This window comes from Heterodontus francisci, chromosome 1, assembly GCF_036365525.1.
Source record: "Heterodontus francisci isolate sHetFra1 chromosome 1, sHetFra1.hap1, whole genome shotgun sequence".
Taxonomy (NCBI): domain Eukaryota; kingdom Metazoa; phylum Chordata; class Chondrichthyes; order Heterodontiformes; family Heterodontidae; genus Heterodontus; species Heterodontus francisci.
Window position 1 is genome coordinate 58,424,230 of NC_090371.1, and position 27,281 is coordinate 58,451,510.

At 42.8% G+C, this 27,281-nt stretch overlaps 2 protein-coding genes across 3 annotated transcripts in view; one reads left to right on the top strand and one right to left on the bottom strand.

Annotated features, from left to right (window-relative positions):
• onecut2 (one cut homeobox 2) overlaps window positions 1-27,281 on the top strand; it is a 193,709-nt gene that overhangs the window by 108,377 nt on the left and 58,051 nt on the right. The window lies entirely within an intron of this gene.
• Window positions 1-27,281, bottom strand: part of fech (ferrochelatase) — a 77,685-nt gene that overhangs the window by 32,881 nt on the left and 17,523 nt on the right. For both annotated transcript variants that reach the window (XM_068030960.1, XM_068030969.1), the window contains exon 5: window positions 2,469-2,603. In XM_068030960.1, the coding sequence (XP_067887061.1) occupies window positions 2,469-2,603 (135 nt within the window). The remainder of the gene's footprint in view (window positions 1-2,468; window positions 2,604-27,281) is intronic.

Sequence of the window (27,281 nt, forward strand, 5' to 3'; positions counted from 1 at the left end):
AGCTCTCCTGGATGCATTTTAAGAATTCCGCCCCCTTTAAGCCTTTGCACTAAGACTATCCCAGTTAATATTGGGGAAGTTGAAATCCCCTATTATTATTACACGTCTCTGAGATTTGCCTACATATCTGCTCCTCTATCTCTCCCTGACTGTTTGGAGGCCTGTAGTACATTCCCAGCCAAGTGATTGCCCCCTTTTTGCTTTTAAGTTCTACCCATATGGCCTCATTTGAGGAACCTTCTAAGATATCATCCCTCCTTACCGCAGTAATTGACTCCTTGATCAATAGTGCAATGCCACCTCCTCTTTTACACCTCCCCCCCCCCCCACCGGTCACACCTGTAGATTCTATACCCTGGAATACTGAGCTGCCAGTCCTGCCCTTCCCTCAACCATGCCTCCGTGATAGCAATACCAGATTCCTATGTGTTAATCAACACCCTCAATTCATCTGCCTTATTTGTAAGACTCCTTGTGTTAAAATAGATGCAATCCAGTCTTGCATTATTCGCTTGTGCCTTAACAGGTCTAGATTTGCTCTGCCTTCCAGACTGACTCAGTTTCTTTCCTACATTTGGATGTGCATCACATCCCCCTGCCAAATTAGTTTAAACCGCACCCCCCCAACAGCACTAGCAAACCTCCCTGCAAGGATGTTGGTCGTGTTCCAGTTCAGGTGCAACCCTTCCAACTTGTCCAGGTCCCACCTTCGCTAGAAACAGACCCAGTGATCCAGGAAACTAAAGCCCTCCCTCCTGCACCATCTCTTCAGCCATGCATTCATCTGCTCTATCCTCCTATTCCTATACTCACTAGCACGTGGCACTGGGAGTAATCCAGAGATTCCAACCTTTGAGGTCTTACTTTTTAATCTGTTACCTAGTTCCCTAAATTCTTTCAGGACCTCATCCCTCTTTCTACCTATGTCGTTGGTACCAATGTGAACCACAACCTCCGACTGTTCACCCTCCTCCTTCAGAATGTCCTGCAGCTGCACTGTGACATCCTTGACCCTAGCACTAGGGAGGCAACATACCATCCTGGAGTCACATTTGCGGCCACAGAAACACCTATCTGTATCCCTTGCGATAGACTCCCCTATCACTATAGCTCTCCTCTTTTGAAACTCAGCACGCGCCGGCAGAGACAGCTCTCTTTCCTCCCCTCCTGTGCAGCTGAGCCACTCATGGTGTCACAGACTTGGCTCTTGCTGCATTCCCGTGAAGCTATCTTCCCCCAACAGTTTCCAGGAAAATCCGTTAGAGAGGGAGTTGGACTCAGGGGACTCCTGCACTACCTGCCCAGTTCTTCTACTCTGCCTGGCAGTCACCCATTCCCTTTCCGCTTGAGCAATCTACAGTGTGACCACCTCCCTGTACATGCTATCCACGATGATCTCAGCCTCGCGGATGTGTGTGTCTCCAGCCGGATCTCAGCCTCGCGGATGTTTGTGTCTCCAGCCGCCTCTCCAGTTCCAAAATGCAGATTTCGAGTAGCTACAACTGGAGACACTTCCTGTACACGTGTTAACCCTGGACACTGGAACTATCCCTGAATCCCCACATTGCACAGGAGGAGCACTCCACGCTGCCGAGCTGCCCTGCCGTGACTCACCCTTAATTTACTCCCTTAAATTACTCAAAAATTTGAGATTATTTACACTAGGGACCTTGATTCCCTAAAAACACTTAGCATATATAAACAAAAATGAATGACGACTCGTAATTATTAATATATTATACTAATTAAGAGAACAAACCTTAGTAGTACTACTATCCTTTATCACTCGTAAAGGTAGGTTTTGAGTTCTTTTAAAAGAAAATTTTCTCTCCCCTGATTTTTTAAAGCTATTTACAGACATTAACAACTGTTACTTACCCAACCAATCAGCTTACATATTTCCTGTGATGTCACTGTAAGTCTACCCCTTTTGAAACTGAGCGCGCGTCGGCAGAGAGAGAGAGAGAGAGAGAGAGAGCCAGCCGCCACTCCGAATCTGCCTCCTCCCAGGTCCGCCTGTCGCCACTCCGATCTTTAGGTAGGATTGAACCCATGAACTTCCTGGTCTTATGCCTCAGCTACTCACTGACTAAACTCTCAGGCCGCGCGCGGGGGGGGGGGGGGGGGGAGAAAAAGAGTCCTCTGAACAAAACCATGTCAGTTCAAAGAAAACCCAGCAATGATAAATGGTGCTGACTGTGAAACTGGACTGATTTGTGCACAAGTGTATAGTTGCCATTAAGCAAGGACAAGTTTAGCTTTGAGCACATCAGCCACTGAACAATCTGCTAACAATTGTAGGCTTGGCTCAAACATTTGTGTGTCCTGTCCTGAGGGAATGGAGAAAGGGGGAAAAGGTGGAAACCAGTACGAAGAATTCCTTAAATAAATTATAAATCCCAAAGTCAGCCTAACACTCAGAAAAGTATTTTAACATGTAGATTTTTAGTGAATATTACCCAATTTACCTGTGGTAGAACAGCTGTATTGAGGATACTGTGTAAAAGCTACTGCTCGCTCAATCCCGTCTCTCTCCATCTCTTCCACTGCTTCTTCTGTTAACGGATGAACATATCGGAAACCAATGTAAAATTTGTGTGGTGCTGAAAAATAATGAACAGATAACTTGAGGGTTATTCTCATCTAATGGAATTGGAAGTGAAAAAAGATTATCACAGCATTTATCTCATTGTTCCAATCCTCGTAAAGAATTGGCACTGGGGCCCATTTTGTGAAATAAAAAGAATCATACTTGTTTTAATATTGATTGATGTTTGGAACAAAGTAAATTCCAAGCCGCAAAAAAAAAAGAAATGCAATGAGGTGGAGGATGGAAAACAACACGAGGTCCTATGAGCATTCCTCGAACTAAAATGCTTCAAATGAGCGGAGAAGCGATGTCTTCAAATTGATCCATAAATAGGTTACCCAATGAATGGCTTCAGGGTCCTGTTTGCAAGGTGCCAAAAGCAATATTCTGAATTCACTGGAGGTCTTGGAAATTAGATTTTTAACATGGTAGATTACATAGTTACAAGCAAATGTAATTAATTCTATGCTTAAATGCAATTGAAGAGCTAGTTTCACTTTCAACCCTTTTCAACAACTAGCTTTTTTATAAAAGACTTGCATTTGTATAGTGCCTTTCAGGACCACTGGATGCCCCAAAGCGCTTTACAGCCAATGAAGTACTTTTGAAGTGCAGTCACCGTTGTAATGGAGGAAATGCAGCAGCCAACATGCACAGAGCAAACTCACACAAACAGCAATGTGATAATGACCAGGTAATCTGTTTGAGTTGATTGAGGGATAAATATTGGCCAGGATGCCAGGGATAGCTCCCCTGCTCCTCTTCAAAATAGTGCCATGGGGTCTTTTGCATCCACCTGAGAGGCCTTGGTTTAATGTTTCATCTGAAAGGTAGCACCTCCGACAGTGCAATACATTCTCACTCCATTGCAGTGTTCGCCTTGATTTTTGTGCTCAAGTCCTGGAGTGGGACTTGAACCTACAACATTGTGACTATGCTACCAACTGAGCCACAGCTCATATATAGTGCCTTTAATGTAGTAACATGTCTCAAGGTGCTTCACAGGAGATTTATCAAACAAAATTTCATACCAGGCCACATCAGAAGATGTTAGGACAGATTACCAAAAGCTTGGTTTTAAGGAGTGTCCTAAACAAGGAGATTGAAACAGAGAAGTTTAGGGAGGAAATTCCAAAGCTTAGGGTCCAGGCAGCTAAAAGCACAGCCACCAATGGAGTAATTAAAAATCAGGAATGCTCAAGAGACCAGAATTGGAAGAGTGCAGAGATCGTGGAGGATTGCAGATCTGGACATACGAACTAGGAGCAGGAATAGGCCACTCGGCCCTTTGAGCCTGCTCCGCCATTCAATAAGTTCATGGCTGAACTGATTATTCCACATTTCCACCTACCCCAAATAACGTTCCACCTACTTGCTTATCAAGAATCTATCTACCTCTGTCTTAAAAATATTCAAAGACTCTGCTTCCAACGCCTTTTGAGAAAGAGAATTCCAAAGACTCACGACATACTGAGAGAAAAAATTTCTCATCGGTCTTAAATGGGCGACCCTTATTTTTAAGCAGTGACCCGTTTTCTAGATTCTCCCACCAGGGGGAAACATCCTTTTCACATCCACCCTGTCAAGACCCCTCAGGATTGTATATGTTTCAATTAAGTCGCCTCTTACTCCACTAAATTCCAGTGGATACAAGCCTAGCCTGTCCAATATTTCCTCGCAAGACAGCCCGCCCATTACGGGTATTAGTCTAGTAAACCTCCTCTGTAATGCCTCCAACGCATTTACATCCTTCCTTAAATAAGGAGACCAGTACTGTACACAGTACTCCAGATGTTGTCTCACCAATGCCCTGTATAGCTGAAGCATAACTTCCCTACTTTCATATTCAATTCCCCTCGCAATAAATGATAACATTCTATTAGTTTTCCTAATTACGTGCTGTACCTGCATACTAACCTTTTGCGATTCATGTACTAGGACACCAGGATCCCTTTGCACCTCAGAGCTCTGCAATCTTTTACTATTTAGATAATATGCTTTTTTATTCTTCCTACCAAAGTGGACAATTTCTCACTTTCCCACAGAATAGAGTCATAGAGAGATACAGCACCGAAACAGGCCCTTTGGCCTAGAGCCTGTGCTGACCAACAACCACCCATTTATACTAATCCTACATTAATCCCATATTCCCTACCAGGTCCCCACCATTCTTCCACCACCTACCTACACTAGGGGCAATTTACAATGGCCAATTTACCTATCAACCTGCAAGTCTTTGGCTGTGGGAGGAAACCGGAGCACCCGGCGGAAACCCACGTGGTCACAGGGAGAGCTTGCAAACTCCGCACAGGCAGTACCCAGAACTGAACCCAGGTAGCTGGAGCTGTGAGGCTGCGGTGCTAACCACTGCACCGCCCCACCCCAATACTCCATTTGCCAGGTCTTTGCCCACTCACCTAACCTATCTATATCCCTTTGTAGCCCCTTATGTCCCCTTCACAAGTTACTTTCCCACCTATCTTTGTGTCATGATCAAATTTAGCAACCATACCTTCGGTAGAGCCTGGCTACCCGACCCGAGTCTGGCGGGACCCGATGATATGTGTCGGATTCAGGTTGGGTCGCTCTTCCGGGTCTGGCATTCAGGCTCGGGTTGGGCGGGTCGGAAACGCTCTATCACCACCTCTGGTACGTGGCTCCAATGTTAATGTACTTTTTGGACATGAAAGGTTGTTTAGTTACAGTTTTTTTAAGCTGGTGCAGATAAGCAACAAAGTGAAAAACGGAAGCTAGGTTAACTGATGGTCGGGTCGGGTTGGGCGTGGGAAAAAATGAAGGACTCGGGCCGGGTCGGATGTGATTCTGTCATGCTCAGGTCAGGTTTCATTTGCAGACCCAAGCAGGCCTTTAACCTTCTGTCCCTTTATCTAAGTCATTGATATAACTTGTAAAAAGTTGAGACACCAGCACAGATCTCTGTAGCACACCACTCGTTACATCATGCCAACCAGAAAATGACCCATTTATGCCTACTCTCTGTTTTGTGTTAGCTAGTCAATCTTCTATCCATGCCAATATGTTACCCCCTACACCATAAGCTTTTATTTTCTGCATTAACCTTTGATGTGGCACCTTATCAAATGCATTCTGGAAATCTAAGTACAATATATCCACGGGTTCCCCTTTATCCACAACACATGTAACTGCCTCAAAGAACTCCAATAAATTGGTTAAACATGATTTCCCATTCACAAAACCATGATTCTGCCTGATTACCTGGAAGTTTTCTAAATGCCCTGCTATAACATCTTTAATAATAGCTTCTAACATTTTCCCGAAGACATATGTTAAGCTAACTGGCCTGTTGTCTCCTCCTTTCTGTCTCCCTCCCTTTTTGAATAAAGGAGTTACATATGATATTTTCCAAACTAATGGAACCTTCCCTGAATCTAGGGAGTTTTAGAAAATTAAAACTAACACATCAACTATCTCACTAGCCACTTCTTCTAACACCCTAGGATGAAGATCCATCAGGACCCGGCAACTTGTCAGCCCACAGCTCCAACAATTTGTTCAGTACCACTTCCCTGGTGATTGTAATTTTCTTGAGTTCCTCCCTCCCTTCCATTTCCTGACTTACAGCTAATACTGGGATGTTAATTATATCCTCAATAGCGAAGACCGATGCAAAATATCTGCTCAATTCATTTGCCATTTCCTTATTAGCCATTATTAATTCCCCAGACCCCCTTTTATAGGACCAAAGCTCACTTTGTTAACTCTTGTTTTTCTAAAATATCTATAGAAACTCTTACTATCTGTCTTCATATTTCTAGCTAGCTTTCTCTCGTACTCTAAGTTTACCTTCCTTATCAATTTTATAGCCCTTCGTTGCTGTTTTTTTATATTCTGTCCAATCTTCTGACCTGCTCCCATCTTTGTGCAATTATAGGCTTTTTCTTTAAGTTTGATACTATCTTGAACTGTTTTAGTTAACCACGGGTGGTGGGTCCCACCCTTGAAATTTTTCTTTCTCGTTGAAATGTAGATATTCTGTGTATTCTGAAATATCCCCTTCAATGTCTGCTACTGCATCTCTATCGACCTATCCCTTAACCTGATTTGCCAGTTCACTTTAGCTAGCTCTGCTTTCATGCCCTCATAACTCCCCTTATTTAAGATTAAAATACTAGTCTTGGACACACTCTTCTCTCCCTCAAACTAAACGCAAAATTCAATCACATTATGATGACTGCTACCTAGGGGTGCTTTAACTATGAGGTCATTAATTAACCCCATCTCACTGCACAATACCAGGTCTAGTACAGCCTGCTGTCTGGTTGGCTCCAGAACGTATTGTTCCAAGAAATTATCCCAAAACATTCCATGTATTCCTCATCTGGGCTATCTCTGCCCATCTGATTTTTCCAGTCTATATGTAGGTTAAAATCCCCCATAATTATCACTGTACATTTCTGACAAGCTGCCATTATTTCTTCCTTTCTACCCCATCCTTTCTTTTGGGCCTCCTTATCTCGAGAGACAATGGATACGCGCCTGGAGGTGGTCAGTGGTTTGTGAAGCAGCGCCTGGAGTGGCTATAAAGGCCAATTCTGGAGTGACACCCCATCCTACAGTGTGGTTAATGTTACGTGGCCTGTACACCACACCCACAAGTGACTGCTTGCCTTTATGATTTTTCATCTCTACCCAAACTGCTTCTACATCCTGGTCTTCTGAACTTAGGTCACCCCTCTCCATTGCGCTAATAGCATAATTGAATCAACAGAGCTACCCCTCCACCTTTTCCTAGCTTCCTATCCTTGCTAAATGCCATGTACCCTTCAATATTCAGATCCCAGTTTATGTTGTCCTGCCGCCATGTCTCTATAATGGCTATCTGATCGTACTTATTTATTTCTATTTGTGCTCTCAGTTCATCCGTTTTGTTTTGAATGCTACGTGCATTCAGATACGGAGCCTTTAGTTTTGTCCTTTTATTATTTTTGTAACCTCTAGCCTTATCTGTTGATTTACTCTTAGGTTTGTACACTCTGTCCCTTCCTGTTATAGTCTGTTTATCATTTCCCATATTAATACCTTTCCCTCTTGCTTTGTCTCTATTCCTTGATTTACCATATCTTCCCAAATTTGATTCCTTGCCCCCACTATTCAGTTTAAAATCCTCTGTACTTCTAGTTATGTGGCTCGCTAGAACACCGGCCCCAGCACGGTTCAGATGTAGATCGTCCCAACGGTACAGCCACCACTTTCCCCAGTACCAGTGCCCCACGAACCGGAACCCACTTTTAGCACACCAGTCTTTGAGCCACACATGAATTTCTCTAATCTTATTTGCCCAATGTCAATTTGCACGTGGCTCAGGTAATAATCCAAAGATTATTACCTTTGAGGTTCTGCTTCTTAATTTGGTGCCTAGTTCCTCATACTGACTATGCAGAACCTCCTTCCTTGTCCTGCCTATGTCGTTGGTACCGACATGGACTGAAGACAGCAGAAAAGCTACAATTGGTCACAGAAACTGAGGTCAAGGGTCCATTCGTTAATTCTATCCAGTAACCTCTGCCGGAAAATGTGTGTTAGATGAGGTAGAATTTGGCATTTGGATAAAGAGCCTTAGGGCGAATAGCACGCATGCAAATATCTTGAGAGATTATGCCTTGTGGGCAGGTACTTAAAATGTTAAAATGATTTAATAGGGTAGATACAAAGAAACTATTTCCTCTGGTTGAGGAATCAAGAACAGGGAGACATAAAATCACAGGGGATCTAGACCATAAGGAGCAAAATCAGGAATTTGCTTTTTCCATATGAAAGGTAGTAGAAATCTGGAACACTCTTGCCCAAAAGGCTGTGAATGCTGGGTCAATTAGAGCTTTCAAGACAAATAAAAAGATTTTTCTTAGCTAAAGGTATCAAGGGATATGGAACAAAGATGGGTCAGGGAGTCGAGGTGCAGATACTGTGAACAAAGGAAAAGCGGAGCAGGCTCAAGGGGCTGATTGACCTACTCCCATTATGAATGTTATGTTCTGAACCATGACGGACAATAGGTTAAAAATCCAGAATAAGGAACATCAAAGCATGTCAAATAGAATTTTCATATATTTTTAAAATCAGAGTATGCTAGAGCAGGGGTTCTCAACCTTCTTGCTTCTGAGGTTCTCCTCCCAGGTTATAAAAATTCTACAGAGCCCCTGTAACAAATATTTTTCTAGAGAAAAAATGAGTTACACAGCGAAACACATTGGCAGGAATTTTACAGTCCCCCAACGAGGGGGCTGGTGGCGGGTGTTAAATTCCAGAAAGCTGGTTATGGAAGGATAATGCTGGAGCCTATATTTACTCAGTTTCACATTTATTGTGCACAGTAAAAGGACTACAAACATGTCGCTCCTCACTCAAACCCTCCACCAGTCTCAGTAAGTGTCTGCTTATAAGTACTCAACTAAGACCCCAATTAACACCCTTCACCTGCATATAATCAAACTACTGACACACAATTAACAGATTCCCTTCTTTCTTTTACAATACAACTTAGATTAGCATGCTCAAACAACATTTCAAAATGAATCAAAATAAACTCCATATTGGGTACAAAGTATTACATTACAAAACCCTAAGGCTTTCTATAGGTATATCAGGAATAAACGAATGATAAGAGTTAGAACAGGGCCAATCAAGGATAGTAGTGGGAAGTTGTGTGCGGAATCAGAGGAGATAGGGGAAGCGTTAAATGAATATTTTTCGTCAGTATTTACAGTAGAAAAAGAAAATGTTGCCGAGGAGATTACTGAGATACAGCCTACTAGGCTAGATGGGATTGAGATTCACAAGGAGGAGGTGTTAGCAATTTTGGAAAGAGTGAAAATAGATAAGTCCCCTGGGCCAGATGGGATTTATCCTAGGATTCTCTGGGAAGCCAGGGAGGAGATTGCAGAGCCGTTGTTGTTGATCTTTATGTCGTCATTGTCGACAGGAGTAGTGCCGGAGGACTGGAGGATAGCAAATGTTGTCCCCTTGTTCAAGAAGGGGAGTAGAGACAGCCCTGGTAATTATAGACCTGTGAGCCTTACTTCGGTTGTGGGTAAAATGTTGGAAAAGGTTATAAGAGACAGGATTTATAATCATCTTGAAAAGAATAAGTTCATTTGCGATAGTCAGCACGGTTTTGTGAAAGGTAGGTCGTGCCTCACAAACCTTATTGAGTTTTTCGAGAAGGTGACCAAACAGGTGGATGAGGGTAAAGCCGTGGATGTGGTGTATATGGATTTCAGTAAGGCGTTTGATAAGGTTCCCCACGGTAGGCTATTGCAGAAAATACGGAAGTATGGGGTTGAAGGTGATTTAGAGCTTTGGATCAGAAATTGGCTAGCTGAAAGAAGACAGAGGGTGGTGGTTGATGGCAAATGTTCATCCTGGAGTTTAGTTACTAGTGGTGTACCGCAAGGTTCTGTTTTGGGGCCACTGCTGTTTGTCATTTTTATAAACGACCTGGATGAGGGTGTAGAAGGGTGGGTTAGTAAATTTGCGGATGACACGAAGGTCGGTGGAGTTGTGGATAGTGTCGAAGGATGTTGTAGGGTACAGAGGGACATAGATAGGCTGCAGAGCTGGGCTGAGAGATGGCAAATGGAGTTTAATGCGGAGAAGTGTGAGGTGATTCACTTTGGAAGGAGTAACAGCAATGCAGAGTACTGGGCTAATGGGAAGATTCTTGGTAGTGTAGATGAGCAGAGAGATCTTGGTATCCAGGTACATAAATCCCTGAAGGTTGCTACCCAGGTTAATAGGGCAGTTAAGAAGGCATATGGTGTGTTAGCTTTTATTAGTAGGGAGATCGAGTTTCGGAGCCACGAGGTCATGATGCAGCTGTACAAAACTCTGGTGAGGCCGCACCTTGAGTATTGCGTGCAGTTCTGGTCACTGCATTATAGGAAGGATGTGGAAGCTTTGGAAAGGGTGCAGAGGAGATTTACTAGGATGTTGCCTGGTATGGAAGGAAGGTCTTACGAGCAAAGGCTGAGGGACTTGGGGTTGTTTTCGTTAGAGAGAAGGAGGAGGAGAGGTGACTTAATAGAGACATACAAGATAATCAGAGGGTTAGATAGGGTGGATCGTGAGAGTCTTTTTCCTCGGATGAGGATGGCAAACACGAGGGGACATAGCTTTAAGTTGAGGGGTGAAAGATATAGGACAGATGTCAGAGGTAGTTTCTTTACGCAGAGAGTAGTAGGGGTGTGGAATGCCCTGCCTGCAACAGTAGTAGACTCGCCAACTTTAAGGGCATTTAAGTGGTCATTGGATAGACATATGGATGTAAATGGAATAGTGTAGGTCAGATGATCGGCGCAACATCGAGGGCCGAAGGGCCTGTACTGCGCTGTAATATTCTAATTCTAATTGTGAGATGCCCTCCTCTAGCACCTCAATTTCTTTGTTTCACAAAAAGAAATGTGAGTACAATCAGATAGCTGATGACTTGCATCTACCCATTTAAGTTTAGAAATTTCCTTTCTCTCCAGCATCTGTTTCAATCCAGCAAGGTCAATACATAGTCTTTTCTCAGTCACGCTTTTTGTAAAGTGTACATTGTCTCACAAAGAATGATTACCCACATAACATTCAATGGGTATCCTATCTTCAGGATGTCCCTTGTTCAGAATTTCACCCAAAATATGTGACAGATAGAACCCCACATCCATCGCTTCCACAAGATCCAGTGTTTCCGCAGCTAACATGCTTTTAACAACCCGTTTTATTTTCTTAGCCTCCCAAGCTAAGGGACAACATTTTCCATTTTCACCCATCAGAAATATTATGAAACCAGCTGCACTTGAATATCCATCAGCAAGATTAGCATGTGAAGCATCACTAAAAATTATTAGCTTCATGTTCTTTAGATCACCCAAGGATAAGAACTTAAGTAGGCATTTCTCCAGATTTAGTTTTTTCAACCTTTTATTTGCCCTTTAAACATTCTCAACTTTTGGATGTTTCATCATCGTGCACATCAAAACTAGCATCAGGCCTAGTCCGAGAGCACAACCAGTTTAATTGACCCACCAGGCTTCGCAATTGCTCAATCTCTGCTTTAGATAGATCATCATCTTTCTGTGATGATCGAACATGATTAACCGGGATGGGAGTAACACTCTCCAAGTAGGATTGTTGATTTAAACTTATTCCAGACTTAGTCTGCTCATCTCAAAGGCTCCACAAGCCTGACTACCGATCTTAAATTCGGCTCGAATTTTAATAACATACTTCTCAAAATCCGCAGTACCACCCCTTAAGAAATCATCAATGTGCATCATGAAGTTGCTTGAAAGTTTCCCTTTATGATACCAATATACAGTAAATGGAAAAGTCCTGGGGAAAATTGATGTCCAGAGAGATTTGGGTGTTCAGGTCCACTGTTCCCTGAAGGTGGCAACGCAGGTAAATAGAGTGGTCAAGAAGGCATCCGGCATGCTTTCCTTCATCGGACGGGGCATTGAGTACAAGAGTTGGCAGGTCATGTTACAGTTGTATAGGACTTTGGTTCGGCCACATTTGGAATACTGCGTACAGTTCTGGTCGCCACATTATCAAAAGGATGTGGATGCTTTGGAGAGGGTGCAGAGGAGGTTCACCAGGATGTTGCCTGGTATGGAGGGCGCTAGCTATGAAGAGAGGTTGAGTAGATTAGGATTATTTTCATTAGAAAGACGGAGGTTGAGGGGGGACCTGATTGAGGTGTACAAAATCATGAGAGGTATAGACAGGGTGGACAGCAAGAGGCTTTTTCCCAGAGTGGGGGTTTCAATTACTAGAGGACACGAGTTCAAAGTGAAAGGGGAAATGTTTAGGGGGGATATGCATGGAAAGTTCTTTACGCAGAGGGTGGTGGGCACCTGGAACGCGTTGCCAGCGGAGGTGGTAGACGCGGGTACGATGGAGTCTTTTAAGATGTATCTAGACAGATACATGAATGGGCAGGAAGAAAAGAGATACAGAACCTTAGAAAATAGGCGACATGTTTAGAGAGAGGATCTGGATCGGCGCAGGCTTGGAGGGCCGAAGGGCCTGTTCCTGTGCTGTAATTATCTTTGTTCTTTGTAAAACATTGTAGGATCTGCAATTTTCAACAAAACAGATCTCACCGAGAAATACCACACCCTGGAAGCAACATTGACGCCATAGACACATTTGTTCAGTTTCCATAATTTTCCTTCTGTATCTGCTGCCTCTTTATGTGGTTCCAGACACACTTCTCTGAAAAGTATCACCTTGCAGAAATGCAGCTTTTATGTCAATGGATCTACACTCCCATGAATATGTGGCCAAAAGAGCCAAAAAGATTTTCAAAATTACTTTTCCAGCTGTGGGATAGTCCACTCCAACATCTATATCACCCATTTGCTCTTCAAAACCCCTCGCAACTAGCTTCGCTTTAGCCTCAAGTTCCGTTGGGAAGGACTTTTTCAGAACAAATCCATCTATGTGACAAGGCTGGCTGTCCCCTATCTGGTACCCCAGAATAAACTCCAAACTCTCTCCAACTCTCTCATTCCTTATGTTTTGCTTCTCGTTAGTTTATCCTCATGTTTATTGGCCGCCACTAAAATTTCACTGTCACGAGGACCTCTGCTTCTAGTTCTATTCAGAAACTGCCCTCTAGCCTTAATTTCATTGTGGAATCTGTTCAAACTACGACCTCTGTTATCACTTTGAGGTCTTGCGGAACTACTGCTAGAAGATCTCCCTCGCACTTTATTGGAGACTCATTGTCCGATACATGATCACCTCTTTACGCAAGAGTCACTTCCAGACCCACTACCAAAACTTGCACTGTGCTTTCTTAGCCTCCACTCTGCCAGTCAATGGCTCTGGCTCCTTGGCCATCATCTTGAACATTTAACCAATATTTAAACTTGTCTGTAGACTTTCCTGCAAGACACACAATTGTTGCATCCCGCCATTTAACAGACCCCTCTAGAATATATGTCACCCGAGTACCTGCTTGGGGCAATTGGCCTGTGGATACGATAGCTCTTTCCTGAGCATCATGATCGGTTACATTACTATCCAATTCTTGTTCTACCATATTCTGTGCCTCAGGACCTTCATCACAAAACATATGAGCATTTAAGGTACAGGTGCCTCTTTTTCCTCTATCAACTGCTCAGATTCTGAGATTTTGTAATTAACCCTGATTAATCGTAAGGAATGAACCTTAACAGTTTGATTTCCAAGCTTGATAACTACTGTCTTACCATCACGACCAATTATCTTACCAGGGTCCTTATATTCCCTATGGCCCACTCTCTTATAATAGACCAAATCTCCTGAACCAAATTCCACCTCAGATGGCCTTATACAATGCCTCAGAGCTCTGTGAATTTTCTCAGAGACCTCAGCCTTGATGAAAGTTCATCTCCCTGCATTCAAATGCATAAAAAAATTGAACTAATTGTAGTAACTTCGATAGCAGGAGGACTGTCGCACAGTACAGAAGTTAATTTGGGATTCCACCCAGAGACCAATTGGTAGCGACTCTATCCTCCAACCAGCTGAAGTGAATTCTTCGCATGAATCACCCATGCCAGGGCAGTTGTCAACTTGCAGTTTGGTTGGTCATGAACTACTGCGTGATTCCTTTCACAAAGCCCAATGCTGAAAGGACTTTTAGCTGCAGTATTCATAACCATAACATTCATGTTTTCACACACATCTCTGAACTGGTCTTTCACAAATTCCCCTCCATTATCAGTCAGAAACATAGCTGGTGCCCCAAGCCCAGTCCCTATCCATTTCTCCATAATTTTGCCTATAATTATCCTTTTGTCCTTCCTATTTACTATTGAAGACTAAATCTAGTTGCTCGGTCTATGAAGTGTAGAATGAAAATATTCTCATCTTTATCCCATACCTTTAAATCCATGGCAACTACCTTGTTAAAGTCACGTACCAATTGAAGGCTGACAATCGGACGTGATGGACGTCCGATACTTTTTAGAAATTTTACACTTTTCATTAATCTCTTCTATCATCCTCGTATACTCATCAATCATATCTGCATCTTTTAGTAGGATTTTTAATCTCTGATAAGAAGGGTAAGCAAATTGTGTAACTTTAAGACAATTTGCCTTTTATCTATGACTCGTAACACCTAATACCATCAATACTTCTCTTAACACTCTGACTAGAAATATCAGGTTTTGTTAAGGGATACAATAATGCCCTGACTGGGTAAACTGCAAATTCACCGGCTTCCCAAAAACAATTACTTTATCATGCTCCATTATCAAGTTTCATCTGTGCCTTTTTCATTGAAGGCTTATTCAACAGTAAAGATGTTGGAGACGACACCAGTACTGATAAATGGTTTACCCCAGTTATTTTACACGAGATTACTACTCTCTTCAGTGACTTCAATCTGTTGTCATCACCAAACCTAAAGCTGGTAGTAATTTGATACTCCTTAACCTTGCGTCAATCCTCACTACCGAGAGAATCCAGATAACACTGTAACCAATCAGTTCCACATACTGTTGACATACAAGCACTATCCAGTACAGCACAGTTGAATGAATCCACAACAAACACATCACAGCTCTAAAACTCCTTGTGACTTGTACAATTCGTTCAGATTCATCAGCATCTTCCTCTTCTGCCTCAGAAGAGAGGTTGAGTAGATTAGGATTATTTTCATTAGAAAGACGGAGGTTGAGGGGGGACCTGATTGAGGTGTACAAAATCATGAGAGGTATAGACAGGGTGGATAGCAAGAGGCTTTTTCCCAGAGTGGGGGATTCAATTACTAGAGGACACGAGTTCAAAGTGAAAGGGGAAAAGTTTAGGGGGGATATGCGTGGAAAGTTCTTTACACAGAGGGTGGTGGGTGCCTGGAACGCGTTGCCAGCGGAGGTGGTAGATGCGGGCACGATGGCGTCTTTTAAGATGTATCTAGACAGATACATGAATGGGCAGGAAGAAAAGAGATACAGACCCTTAGAAAATAGGCGACATGTTTAGATAGAGGACCTGAATCGGCGCAGGCTTGGAGGGCCGAAGTGTGCTGTGCTGTAATTTTCTTTGTTCTTTGAATTCTCAGCGTCGTGTGTTATTTTGAAGAGTCTGCCCCCATTTAGGGCAGTTCATTGCATAATGATACTTTGAGTCACATCTGAAGCACCTATTAACTGTTCCTTAGGCATTCCTGGGATTCATTCACCGATGATTTCTGTTTCAAATTCTGTCTTCCATTGTAATATTCAGACTTGAGAAAGGCGCTTTCATCCTCATTCCTCCCGTCTTTAACTCTTCCATTGTACTTAGGTCTGCTTCCAGTATCTGAATTATTTCGAAATCTAGTAAACATCGAATCCTCCATTCTTTGTGTCACCGCAGAGTGCCCTGCTTGTTCTACCAGGACTGCAGGAAATGACTGTTACCCCAGGAATTTTTTTTTAAGGCCGCAGACATTTGGCCCAACAGGGAGTCTTTGTCCAAAAACAAAACCCTAGGTAGAACCAAGAGCCTGCCCATATGCGATACCCTCCCACAATCTAGCAATTTAAAAGCTAGCACTGCACCAAAGATCTCCAGATTGAATTTCCTCAATCTTTTATACAGTCTGTTGAAGTCCATAATATATTCCTCTATTGAATAACCATCTGTTTTCTGGAATCTATCAATGTCTGACTATGCCTCATATGCATACAATAGGTCATCTTTCTTGTAAATTTCATCCACGAATTCAAACAGAAGATCCAACCCTTCATCAGTATCCAACTGTCAAGCATTCAGTTCAGAAAACACTTTACTTCTAATTTTACTTTTGGTAGGAAGTGATCACGCCAAAGCCATACCTTGTTTCCTCTTTGGTAAAAATGTATCCCTCGTCCACATATCCGCATTCATTGTGAAGAGTAAAAGGATTACAAACTTGTAGCTCCTTCTTGCAGGCTGGGGAGCTGGGGGTGGGGGGTGGTGCGGGGGTCTCCTGATCAGGCATCCTGTGCCCCACGGAGGGACACCCCCTGAAGCCCCAACAGCCCTCAAAACACAACACTACCCTCCATTCTCCATCAACGTATTATTCGGCCATTATTTTTGTTTTGTTTCTTGATGTCAAAATTATTGCTGGTAGAGTGGTTTCTGTCTCATGTTAAAAACTAGTAGCAGAATCACACACAGCAAGAGGACAACAGAAAATCAGATAGATCACCAAATATAATGTGCAGCTAAGCTCCAGCCTTACTTATCAATGCTGAGATATCCCTGGCAGTTGGACCCAGGATCATGAGCTCCCAGTGGCAGCAGGCGGTTTGATCAGCTGCCCATGTTATACTCAACTCTAATAACTAGCAAAGGCCAGCAGCGGTCAGCTTCACAAAGAGTGAAAGGTGAAGCCAACTGAACATTCAATGACATGCTTTGGTCGATGCTCAGCTCATCACCCCACAATATGGACATCAAACCTCACTGATCTGTTGCTCCACTTACCCGATTTAAACATGATGGGTAGGAGAACGCATGCCACACCATCTGCTAGGAATAGAAGCCACTGTCAATTGTCACTAATGGGTCTGGGGAGGACAGCAGGCAGGACCTCCTGTCCAACATCAGCGGTGGTGACACTTTTTAAAAAAAACTTCTCTGTGGAACACAACATAAAAACATAGAAAATAGGAGCAGGGGTGGGCCATTCGGGCCTGCTCCGCCATTCAAAAAAGATCATGGCTGATCGTCTAATTCAGTACCCTGTTCCCGCTTTCTCCCCATATCCCTTGATCCCTTTGGCATTAATATATCTATCTCCTTCTTGATTATATTTAATGACTTGGCCTCCACTGCCTTCTGCGGTAGAGAATGCCACAGGTTCACCAACCTCAGTGAAGAAATTTCTCATCTTGGTTCTAAATGGCATACCCCGTATCCTGAGACTGTGACCCCTGGTTCTGGACTCCCCAGCCATCGGGAACATCCTCCCTGTATCTCGCCTGTCCAGTCCTGTTAGAATTTTATAGGTTTCCATGAGATCCCCTCTCCTTCTTCTAAACTCTAGTAAATATAGGCCTAGTCGACCCAATCTCTCCTCATATGTCAATCCTGCCATCCCAGGAATCAGCCTAGTAAATCTTCTTTCCACTCCCTCCATGGCAAGAACATCCTTCCTCAGATAAGGAGACCAATACTGCGTACAATACTCCAGATGTGGTCTCACCAAGGCCCTATATAACTGCAGTAAGACATCCTTGCTCCTGTAGTCAAATCCTCTTGCAATGAAGGTCAACATACCATTCGCTTTCCTAACGGCTAACTACTTGCTTTCAGCGACTGGTGTACAAGGACACCCAGGTTTCACTGCACCTCCCCCTTTCCCAATCTATCACCTTTCAGATAATAATCTGCCAGTTTTTACAACCAAAGTGGACAACCTCACATTTATCCAGGTTATACTGTATCTGGCATGCATTTACCCACTCACCCAACTTGTCTAAATCACATTGGAGCCTCTTTGCATCCTCCTCACAGCTCAGAACTTATGCTTCTCCCTAGACTGGGAGTGTGCAATTTCATGAAATGTGTGTCCTGTGCATGCCAAGCGTAGTGCAGCAAAATTTTTTAAATTGCATTACGGGATTTAAAAAAAAAGATTTTAAGCTCGGAAGATACTAATTTGGTGGACCGCTTGAAACCTTGTTGCGGGCCCCTAGGAGGCCTAGGACTCCCAGTTGAGAAACCCCGAACAATAGCAAAACAACCAAGTGAAAAAGAACAGCAAAAAAGTTACAATCTAAATCTTCACTAGTACAACAGCTGGGTTATACAGTACATCTTTTAGTTATTTGGGGAAATTGGAATAAGAGTTCCAAATAATTATGGAATTACAAATTCTACAAAGCCTCCCTTGTTTTATTGCCACTTTTTCTATTTGTTAATAACCACTAGATGGAGCCAAGAGACAATTCTACACCAATGACATAGAGCCAAATTTTGTTGTAGCAGTGCATCTCAAGTGTGGCAAAGACAACGGGGCATCTGGGACCAAAAGTTAAACTCCGTAACCAATGAGTTTTAAGGACTGAGAATCAGAGGGACGACAGAGAAAGAGGGTGAATTAGAGTGTGATCAGGTATAGAAAGAGAAATAGGGAGGGAAAGAGAGAGTGGATTATGAGAGGAAAAAAGACAAATTTAAAATGACATTTTTTAAATCTTCAAGAACAGTTTACCTGAAGGAATGAGACACCACGTTTTAAATTGTTTGTTTTCTGTGCCAGAGAGGTGGATAGGCATTAAATTAACTATTATGATGTAGTTAAAAGTGTACCTCTTCAGCCATAAGTGCCAAGTGGATGATCCATCTCGGCCTCTTCCGAGAGTACCCACCATCATAGATGCTAGCCTTCAGACAATTTGAATATGATATCAAGAAACAGATGAAGGCACTGGATATAGAAAAGGCTACGGGCCCTGACAACATCCCAGCTATAGTCCTGAAAACTTCTGCTCCAGAACTAGTCATGCCCTTAGCCAAGTTGTCCAGCTACAACACTGACATACACCCAACAAATTGCCCAGGTCTGTGCTGTCCTCAAAAATCAGGATAAATCTAATACGGCCAATTACCAACCCTTCATATACTCAATGTATATACTCAATCATCAAAGTGATGGAAGGTGTCGTTGACAGTGCTGTCAACAGCTGTTACTCAGCAAGAACCTGCTCACTAATGTTCAGTTTGGGTTCTGCCAGGGAAACTCAACTCCAGATCTTGTTACAACCTTGGTCCAATAGCCTTCTGGAACTCCTTTTGCCTCAGCCTCTGTCAGAGCTGTTTGTGCCACTTTATTTAACTCGATCCGCTTGCTGAGCTGTGATCAGAGAAGATTTATCAAACATTTGATTTGGATTATCTAAACCCCAAAGTAAGTTTCAGATATTCGGCTATCTGACTGTCGTGTCAATTTTACCTGACAGTGGAACTTGTTCAGCCATTGCCACGAAGGAAAAATTCCTGGAACCTTTTCCTGTAACTGTTCTGTCTCTTTAACTTCACTTGGTTTCTCGGTGACTACAGGAGAAACTAATACTTTTGCTCTGGCCAAATCATTCCCCAGGAGTAAGTCATTTCTATCTACCAGCAAACTATGGACAACTCCTACAGTTACTGTTCCAGACATTAGGTCACACTCTAATTGCACTCGGTACAAAGATATACTCCCCAATACCATTCATTAAAACTTTAGCATTCAGTGCGCTCTCTGGTGGAAATGTTATACCTTTCCCCAGCGAGAGAGTTTGGGTGGCTCCTATATCCTTAAGTAGAACTACAGGTTTACTTGCCTCACTTGAGGGATAAAGAGTTACTTTTCCTTTTGACAAGGATTCCCTATAACTTTCAGGTATCTTATTCTCAACCCCCTACACTCACATTGTTCTTTGTATTTAGCTTTACAGCTGCCATCAAAGCTACAGCCTGATCTGCTGTACTCTCACTCAGAGCCCCTTTCTCTCCATTGACTTTGTGTACCCCAACATTGGTTTACCTCGCAATTTCCAGCATTCTGAACAAAGATGTCCCACCTTGTGACAATGATAACACTTAGGCTTGCGGATCTCACTTCCACCTTCATCGCCTTCCTTTCTGGCTTGAGGAGGCGATCCTGCGGCGTTCCCAGCTGTCCCTTCTTGTCCCCGGCTACTTGCCTTCCTTTCATTCTCCTACCTTCTATCTTTCTCGGGTTTGTGGGGGTGACAGACAAAGGGTTTGGGATTATTCACAAGCTCATAATCATCAGCAATTCCTGCTGCCTGTCTGGCTCTTGAAACCTTCTGGTTCCCTGCATGAGTTTTCACTACAGGGAGGGATTGAATTTTTAAATTCTTCCAGGAGAATTAGTTCCCTAAGCTTCTCATATGTGGCTTCCATCTTTGGTGCCCATATCCAATGATCAAATTAACTTGTTTTATCCTCTCAAATTCTATACAAGTCTGCCCAGCCAACCTCTGGAGGTTCTGAAACTTCAGTTGGTAAGCTTCAGGGACTAACTCATACGCAGCGAGAATAGCCTTTTCTTGCCATCTCAATCTGCAGAAAGCTCCTCAGAAAGCATGGCATAAATTTCATGAGCTCTGTCCATCAACCTGCTTTGCATAAGCAATGTCCAGCTTTCCGTTGGTCATTTCATTTGTTTGGCTATCTTTTCAAAAGAAATGAAATATGCCTCTACATCCCTTTCCTCAAACTTAGGGAGAGCTGGAACAAATTTAAACAGTTCTCCACTGAATCCTGGACTGGAGATGGATCTTCCCCCACCAGAACTTTCACTTTAGTCAAGAGCACCCTTTTGTCTTCGTTACATCTTATTAATTCAAATTCCCTTTCTTCCTTTTCACTGTCTCTTTAAAATCCAAGTCTTTCCAATTTTATTTCTTTTTCCTGTTGAAGCTTAAGTTTTTCCAATTTCAAATGTTGTACTATTACTTCAATTATCTCTGCTTTTTTAACTCATTTTGATTTCAATTTTATTCCCAATTGTGCTGCCAAATCCTTTAAATTGTGCAAGGCACTGAGGGATACATCCACATCTTCCTTCCCCCGAAAAGTTTCAGCAACTGAATTCATTCTGGTGGTGTAGACTTTATCATATTACACAAGAAACCTGGTTCTTTCAATTATTATTACCCCACTTACAACTGAATGTTGTCGGCTTTGGGTTTAAACCTTACTAGAACCCCCAATTAATAGGTTACAACTGAAGCAGGAGGAGTGCACTGTTAATTCAGTCCTACTTCTCCACAGGTCACAACATATCAATAAATTCTTGCACTTACCGAAACAAACAGTCAGTCAATTGGACACTCTATTCATCCTCGGAATAAAGCATGCCAACCAGATTTGTTCAATAAACACAAATATCCAATTATACCCCAAGTCTTAACCAATAATAAAGTAAACATACACGCGAACTGAAATATTAAAGCCCCTTACTTTTATCCTAGCCCTCACACACACACACACACAACCGATTAACTGGGGGAAAAATTTTTGTTTACAGTTGTTACAAAGAAATAGAAGGAATAAAAAACTTCGACTACAGAGAAGATATGGAAGGAAGTCCCAAAATCATATAGGTGGTTGCCATTAGGAATCTTCCCCGACAAGGTTGATGAACAGTCTGTTTGGGTAGGCGTTCAAAGAAACTCAGCTGCAGAAGGCTTCATATGGTCTTACATCAGGAGTGCAGCAACAAAAGTTTCAGTTCTCACATTCGATGCCAAGTTCTTTTAGAAATCCTGAATGTTTGCAGAAACCTTGAATCTTTAAAAAGATACAGGAGGCAACAGTACAATTTCATACAGGCTTTTGCTTTTCAAGAGCAGTGATTCTTCAAAGAGAGGCAACAATTATCTGAATTTTCTTCTGACCTCCTGGCAGGTCAATAAGCAAATTCCAACTGCTACTTTTAGTTCAAAAACCAGCTGGCTTTTAACAGTTCAAAATGAAACCAAACTTTTTCCAGGCAAGTACTACCTATGATAATCATAAATCCTGCCTTGTCAGAACACAACCCCCTGCTAGGTTTACTTGAAATCATGTGCCTTCCAGTCAAAACGTGTTTACTGGTCAACCTTTTGTTGACCTTCCTTTAAAAAAAACACCCACAAAGTTCAGCAATCTGCAGATAATTCAATGTCTATGAAATCCTTTTCAGTTTTTAAAAATATAGATTGTCAAGTTTTAACAAAAAGGGAAACGTTGACGACAAATGTCTCTGCCATTTCCTTATTATAATTTCACTTGCCTCTTATGGGTCCATGTTTACATTCACTAATCTTTTCCTATTTACATACTTATACAAATGTTTACGAAGTCCTTTTCCACTTTTTCTATCTTTTCTAAACATCAAGTACCCTGGAATATTTAGCACTCATCATTGGTCACTTTGCAGCCACTTCTCTATAATGGCTATTTGACCATACCTATTAGTTCCTATCTGTTAATTCATCTAATTTATAGCAAATGCTTGGGTTGGTCTAGTGTTAAAAGTTCACTGTGTGGTGCAGCTTCCAATTTGTTTTTTAAATTTAAACCTTCTTGGAACTCTTCTCATCAACACTTATTCCAGTACCTGTTCTCATCTCTTGAGAAACCTATATGAAAGGTTGAGATCCATACTGCTAAGGTTTAAAAGGGAAATAGAGCGAGTGAATACACAATAAACGGGAGGATATTGAGAGGATAGAAGAAGTGAGAGACCTTGGAGTACATGTCCACAGGTCCCTGAAAGGTGGCAGGACAGGTAGATAGTGTGGTGAAGAAGGCATATGGAATGCTTGGCTGCGTTACAGAATTCAAAAGCAGGGATATAATGCTGGAACTGTATAAAACACTGGTTAGGCCACAGCTGGAGTATTGCATACAGTTCTGGCCAGCACATTACAGAAAGGAAATAATTGCTCTGGAGAGTGTAGAGGAGATTTACAAGAATGTTGCCAAGACTCAAAAGTTGCAGCTCTGAGGAAATTTTAGGTAGGCTAGGGTTGTTTTCCTTATAAAAAGGAGGCTGAGGGGTGACTTAAAAGAGGTGTACAAAATTATGAGGGGTCCAGATTGAGTAAACTGGAAGGACCTGTTCCCCCTAGCAGAGAGATCAATTACCAGAGCGCACAGATTTAAGGTGATTAGTAGAAGGATTAGAGGGGACATGAGGAAAAACCTTTTCACCCAAAGGGTGGTGGGTGTCTGGAATTCACTGCCAGGAACAGTGGTGGAGGCAGAAACCCTCAATTCTTTTAAAAGGTACCCGGACGTGCACTTGAAGTGTTGTAACCGGCAAGGCTATGGACCAGGTGCTGGAAGGTGGGATTAGAATCGGCCACTAGTTTTTTTGGTCGGCACAGAAACGACGGGCTGAATGGCCTCCTTCTGTGGCGTAATTTTTCTATGGTTCTATAGTTATGACATAAAGAGAGAAAATGCAAATCAAGAGGTGATTAGAAAAAGTTCAAAAGCTGGAAATTTGAACTAAAAACACAAAATGCTAAAAAAAGGGGTTCACTGGGAGGATTGAGTTTTGCAGTCAGACTAATGAAAAAGATTTTATCTTTGGTCCTAAGATCTGACTGTGTGGTGGTAAAGGGGAATGAATTGTGGGAAGGCAAATGATTAGGAAACACAAACAGTTGGAGGTGGGGATGGAAAGGGACCACCAAGGGTAACATTTACAATAAAAATAGCAAAATAAGGAGAGACTTGAAATGGGAACCAACTTATGTGCACACTCCAATCCAATCATTCCCTGTCCTGTAACCCTGCTTCACCTCAAGACTGCCCTTGTGTACTCCACAGGAGATTGTTAACTATGAAGTATTTTGCTCAAATGTTTGACAATTTGTCTTATATGCCATCAAATCTACAGAAAATAAGAACTGAATCTTTGAGAGCATAAATTGTATTGATACGGTCAAGCTCACGAGAAGTGCAGTGATAAAAATACAGAACCAAACTGAAGAGCTATAAAAAATTGACTTTTCCTTCAAAAAGTGGACGATGTGCTGCAAAATGGCTGCCGAAGGTCAGCTGACCTGGTCTGTATATTCAAACTGTCTCACTGTCTGTTAAAGACAAAACGACACATTCCAGGCTAAGAGGTATCAATTTTACCCATCCTGAAACAAAGGAGATGTGAAGTAGCCATATCCTGGCCCAGTGTGTGGTCACACCAGAGAGGGAGCCATGTGTTTCCCAACACAGGCTATACAGAGCGAGAACGAGATATCACATAAACCTCACAGAAGCAGTCCAGCCAGTGGCTGTAGGAAGGAGCCCTGCTGTGAACTCTAAACTTCAACTTGATGCAGCAGAGAAGTGACTCATACCTCCAATTTGAAATCTTAACCACCTGAAACTTACAACACCTGAACAAGACTACAAACAACCCAGTCCTGCATCTTTAACAGAAACATAGAAAATAGGAGCGGGAGTAGGCCATTCAGCCCTTCGAGCCTGCTCTGCCATTCATTATGATCGTGGCTGATCATTCAACTCAGTAACCTGTTCCCACTTTCTCCCCATACCCTTTGATCCCTTTAGACCCAAGAGCTATATCTAACTCCTTCTTGAAAACATACAATGTTTTGGCCTCAACTGCTTTCTGTGGTAGTGAATTCCACAGGCTCACCACTCCCTGGGTGAAGAAATTTCTCCTCATCTCAGTCCTGAAAGGTTTACCCCGTATCCTTAGACTATGAAAAGTTTAGGGGGGATATGCGTGGAAAGTTCTTTACGCAGAGGGTGGTGGGCACCTGGAACGCATTGCCAGCGGAGGTGGTAGATGCGGGCACGATGGATTCTTTTAAGATGTATCTAGACAGATACATGAATGGGCAGGAAGAAAAGAGATACAGAACCTTAGAAAATAGGCGACATGTTTAGAGAGAGGATCTGGATCGGCGCAGGCTTGGAGGGCCGAAGGGCCTGTTCCTGTGCTGTAATTATCTTTGTTCTTTGACCCCTGGTTCTGGACTTCCCCCACCAACTTTCCTGCATCTACCTTGTCAAGTCCTGTTAGAATTTTATAGGTTTCTGTGAGATTCCCCCTCACTCTTCTGAACTCCAGCGAATATAATCCTAACCAACTCAATCTCTCCTCATACGTCAGTCCCGCCATCCCAAGAATCAGTCTGGTAAACCTTCACTGCACTCTCTCTACAGCAAGAACATCCTTCCTCAGATAAGGAGACCAAAACTGCACACAATATTCCAGGTGTGGCCTCACCAAGGCCCTATATAATTGCAGCAAGACATCCCTGCTCCTGTACTCGAATCCTCTCGCTATAAAGGCCAACATAGCATTTGCCTTTTTTAACCAGCTGTTGGACCTGCATGCTTACCTTCAGCGACTGGTGTACGAGAACACCCAGGTCTCGCTGCATATTCCCCTCTCTTAGTTTATAGCCAGATAATAATCTGCCTTCCTGTTTTTGCTACCAAAGTGGATAACCTCACATTTATCCACATTATATGGCATCTGCCATGCATTAGCCCACTCACAACTTGTTCAAATCACCCTGAAGCCTCTTTGCAGCTTCCTCACAATTCACCCTCCCACCTAGTTTTGTGTCATCTGCAAATTTGGAGATATTACATTTAGTTCCCTCATCTAAATCATTAATATATATTGTGAATAGCTGGGGTCCTAGCACCGATCCCTATGGTACCCCACTAGTCACTGCCTGCCATTTGGAAAAAGGCCCATTTATCCCTACTCTTTGTTTCCTGTCTGTCAACCAATTTTCTATCCATCGCAATACACTACCCCCAATCCCATGCGCTTTAATTTTACACGCTAATCTCTTCTGTGGGACTTTGTCGAAAGCCTTCTGAAAGTCCAAATAAACCACATCCACTGGCTCCCCCTCATCAACTCTACTAGTTACATCCTTGAAGAATTCCAGTAGATATGTCAAGCATGATTTCCCTTTCGTAAATCCATGCTGACTCTGCCCGATTCTACCACTGTTCCCCAAGTGCTCTGCTATAAAATCTTTGATAATGGACTCTAGAATTTTCCCCACTACCGACGTCAGGCTGACTGGTCTGTAATTCCCTGCTTTCTCTCTACCTTCCTTTTTTAAATAGTGGGGTTACATTAGTTACCCTCCAATTTGTAGGAACTGTTCCAGAGTCTATAGAATCTTGGAAGATTTTAAGAGACTATTCTACTTGGAAGAATCAACAGGTTTACCGTAAACCACCAACACCTACCACACCTTGAATTCCTACCCTTTACCTTCTATCTATCTTCTCTGGAGAGTGAATGCGTGTGAATGGTGTTGCCAAGACTTCGGGGACTGAGTATTGTTCAATAAATAGTTAATCTTCTGTTCTAACCCTACAAGAAAACCTGACATTATCTGTTTATATGGCAAGTAAAACACTCAGGGCTGAATGCACTGAATACTGCAAAGGCTATGGGCTCTGACAACATTCTGGCAATAGCACTGAAGACTTGAACTCCAGAACTAGCCCCCCTAGCCAAGCTGTTCCAGTACAGCTACAACACTGTCGCCTACCTGGCAATGTGGAAAATTGCCCAAGTATATCCTGTGCACACAAAGCAAGACAAATCTGACCTGGTCAATTACCGCCCTATCAGGCTACTCCCGATCATCAGCAAAGTGATGGAAGGGGTCATCGACAGTGCTATCAAGCGGCTTTTGATCAGCAACAACCTGTTCACTGATGCTCAGCTTGCGTTCCATCAGGGCCACTCAGCTCCTAACCTCATTACAGCCTTTAGCCAAACATGGACAAAAAAGCTGAACTCGATTTGAGAGGACAGTGACTACCCTTGACAGCAAGGCAACATTTGACCAATTATGGCATCAAGGAGCCTTAGCAAAACTGGGGTAATTGGGAATCGGGGGGAAACTCTCCACTGGTTGGAGTCATACTGAATATAAAGGAAGATGGTTGTGACTGTTGGAGGTCAATCATCTCAGTCCCGGGTATTACTGCAGAAGTTCCTTAGGGTAGTATCCTAGGCCCAAACATCTTCAGCAGCTTCATCAATGACCTTCCCTCCATCATAAGGTCAGGTGTGGGGATGTTTGCACAATGTTCAGCACCATTCACAATTCCTCAGATACTGAAGCAGCTCGTGTCCAAATGCAGCAAGATCTGGAAAACATCCAAGCTTGGGCTGATA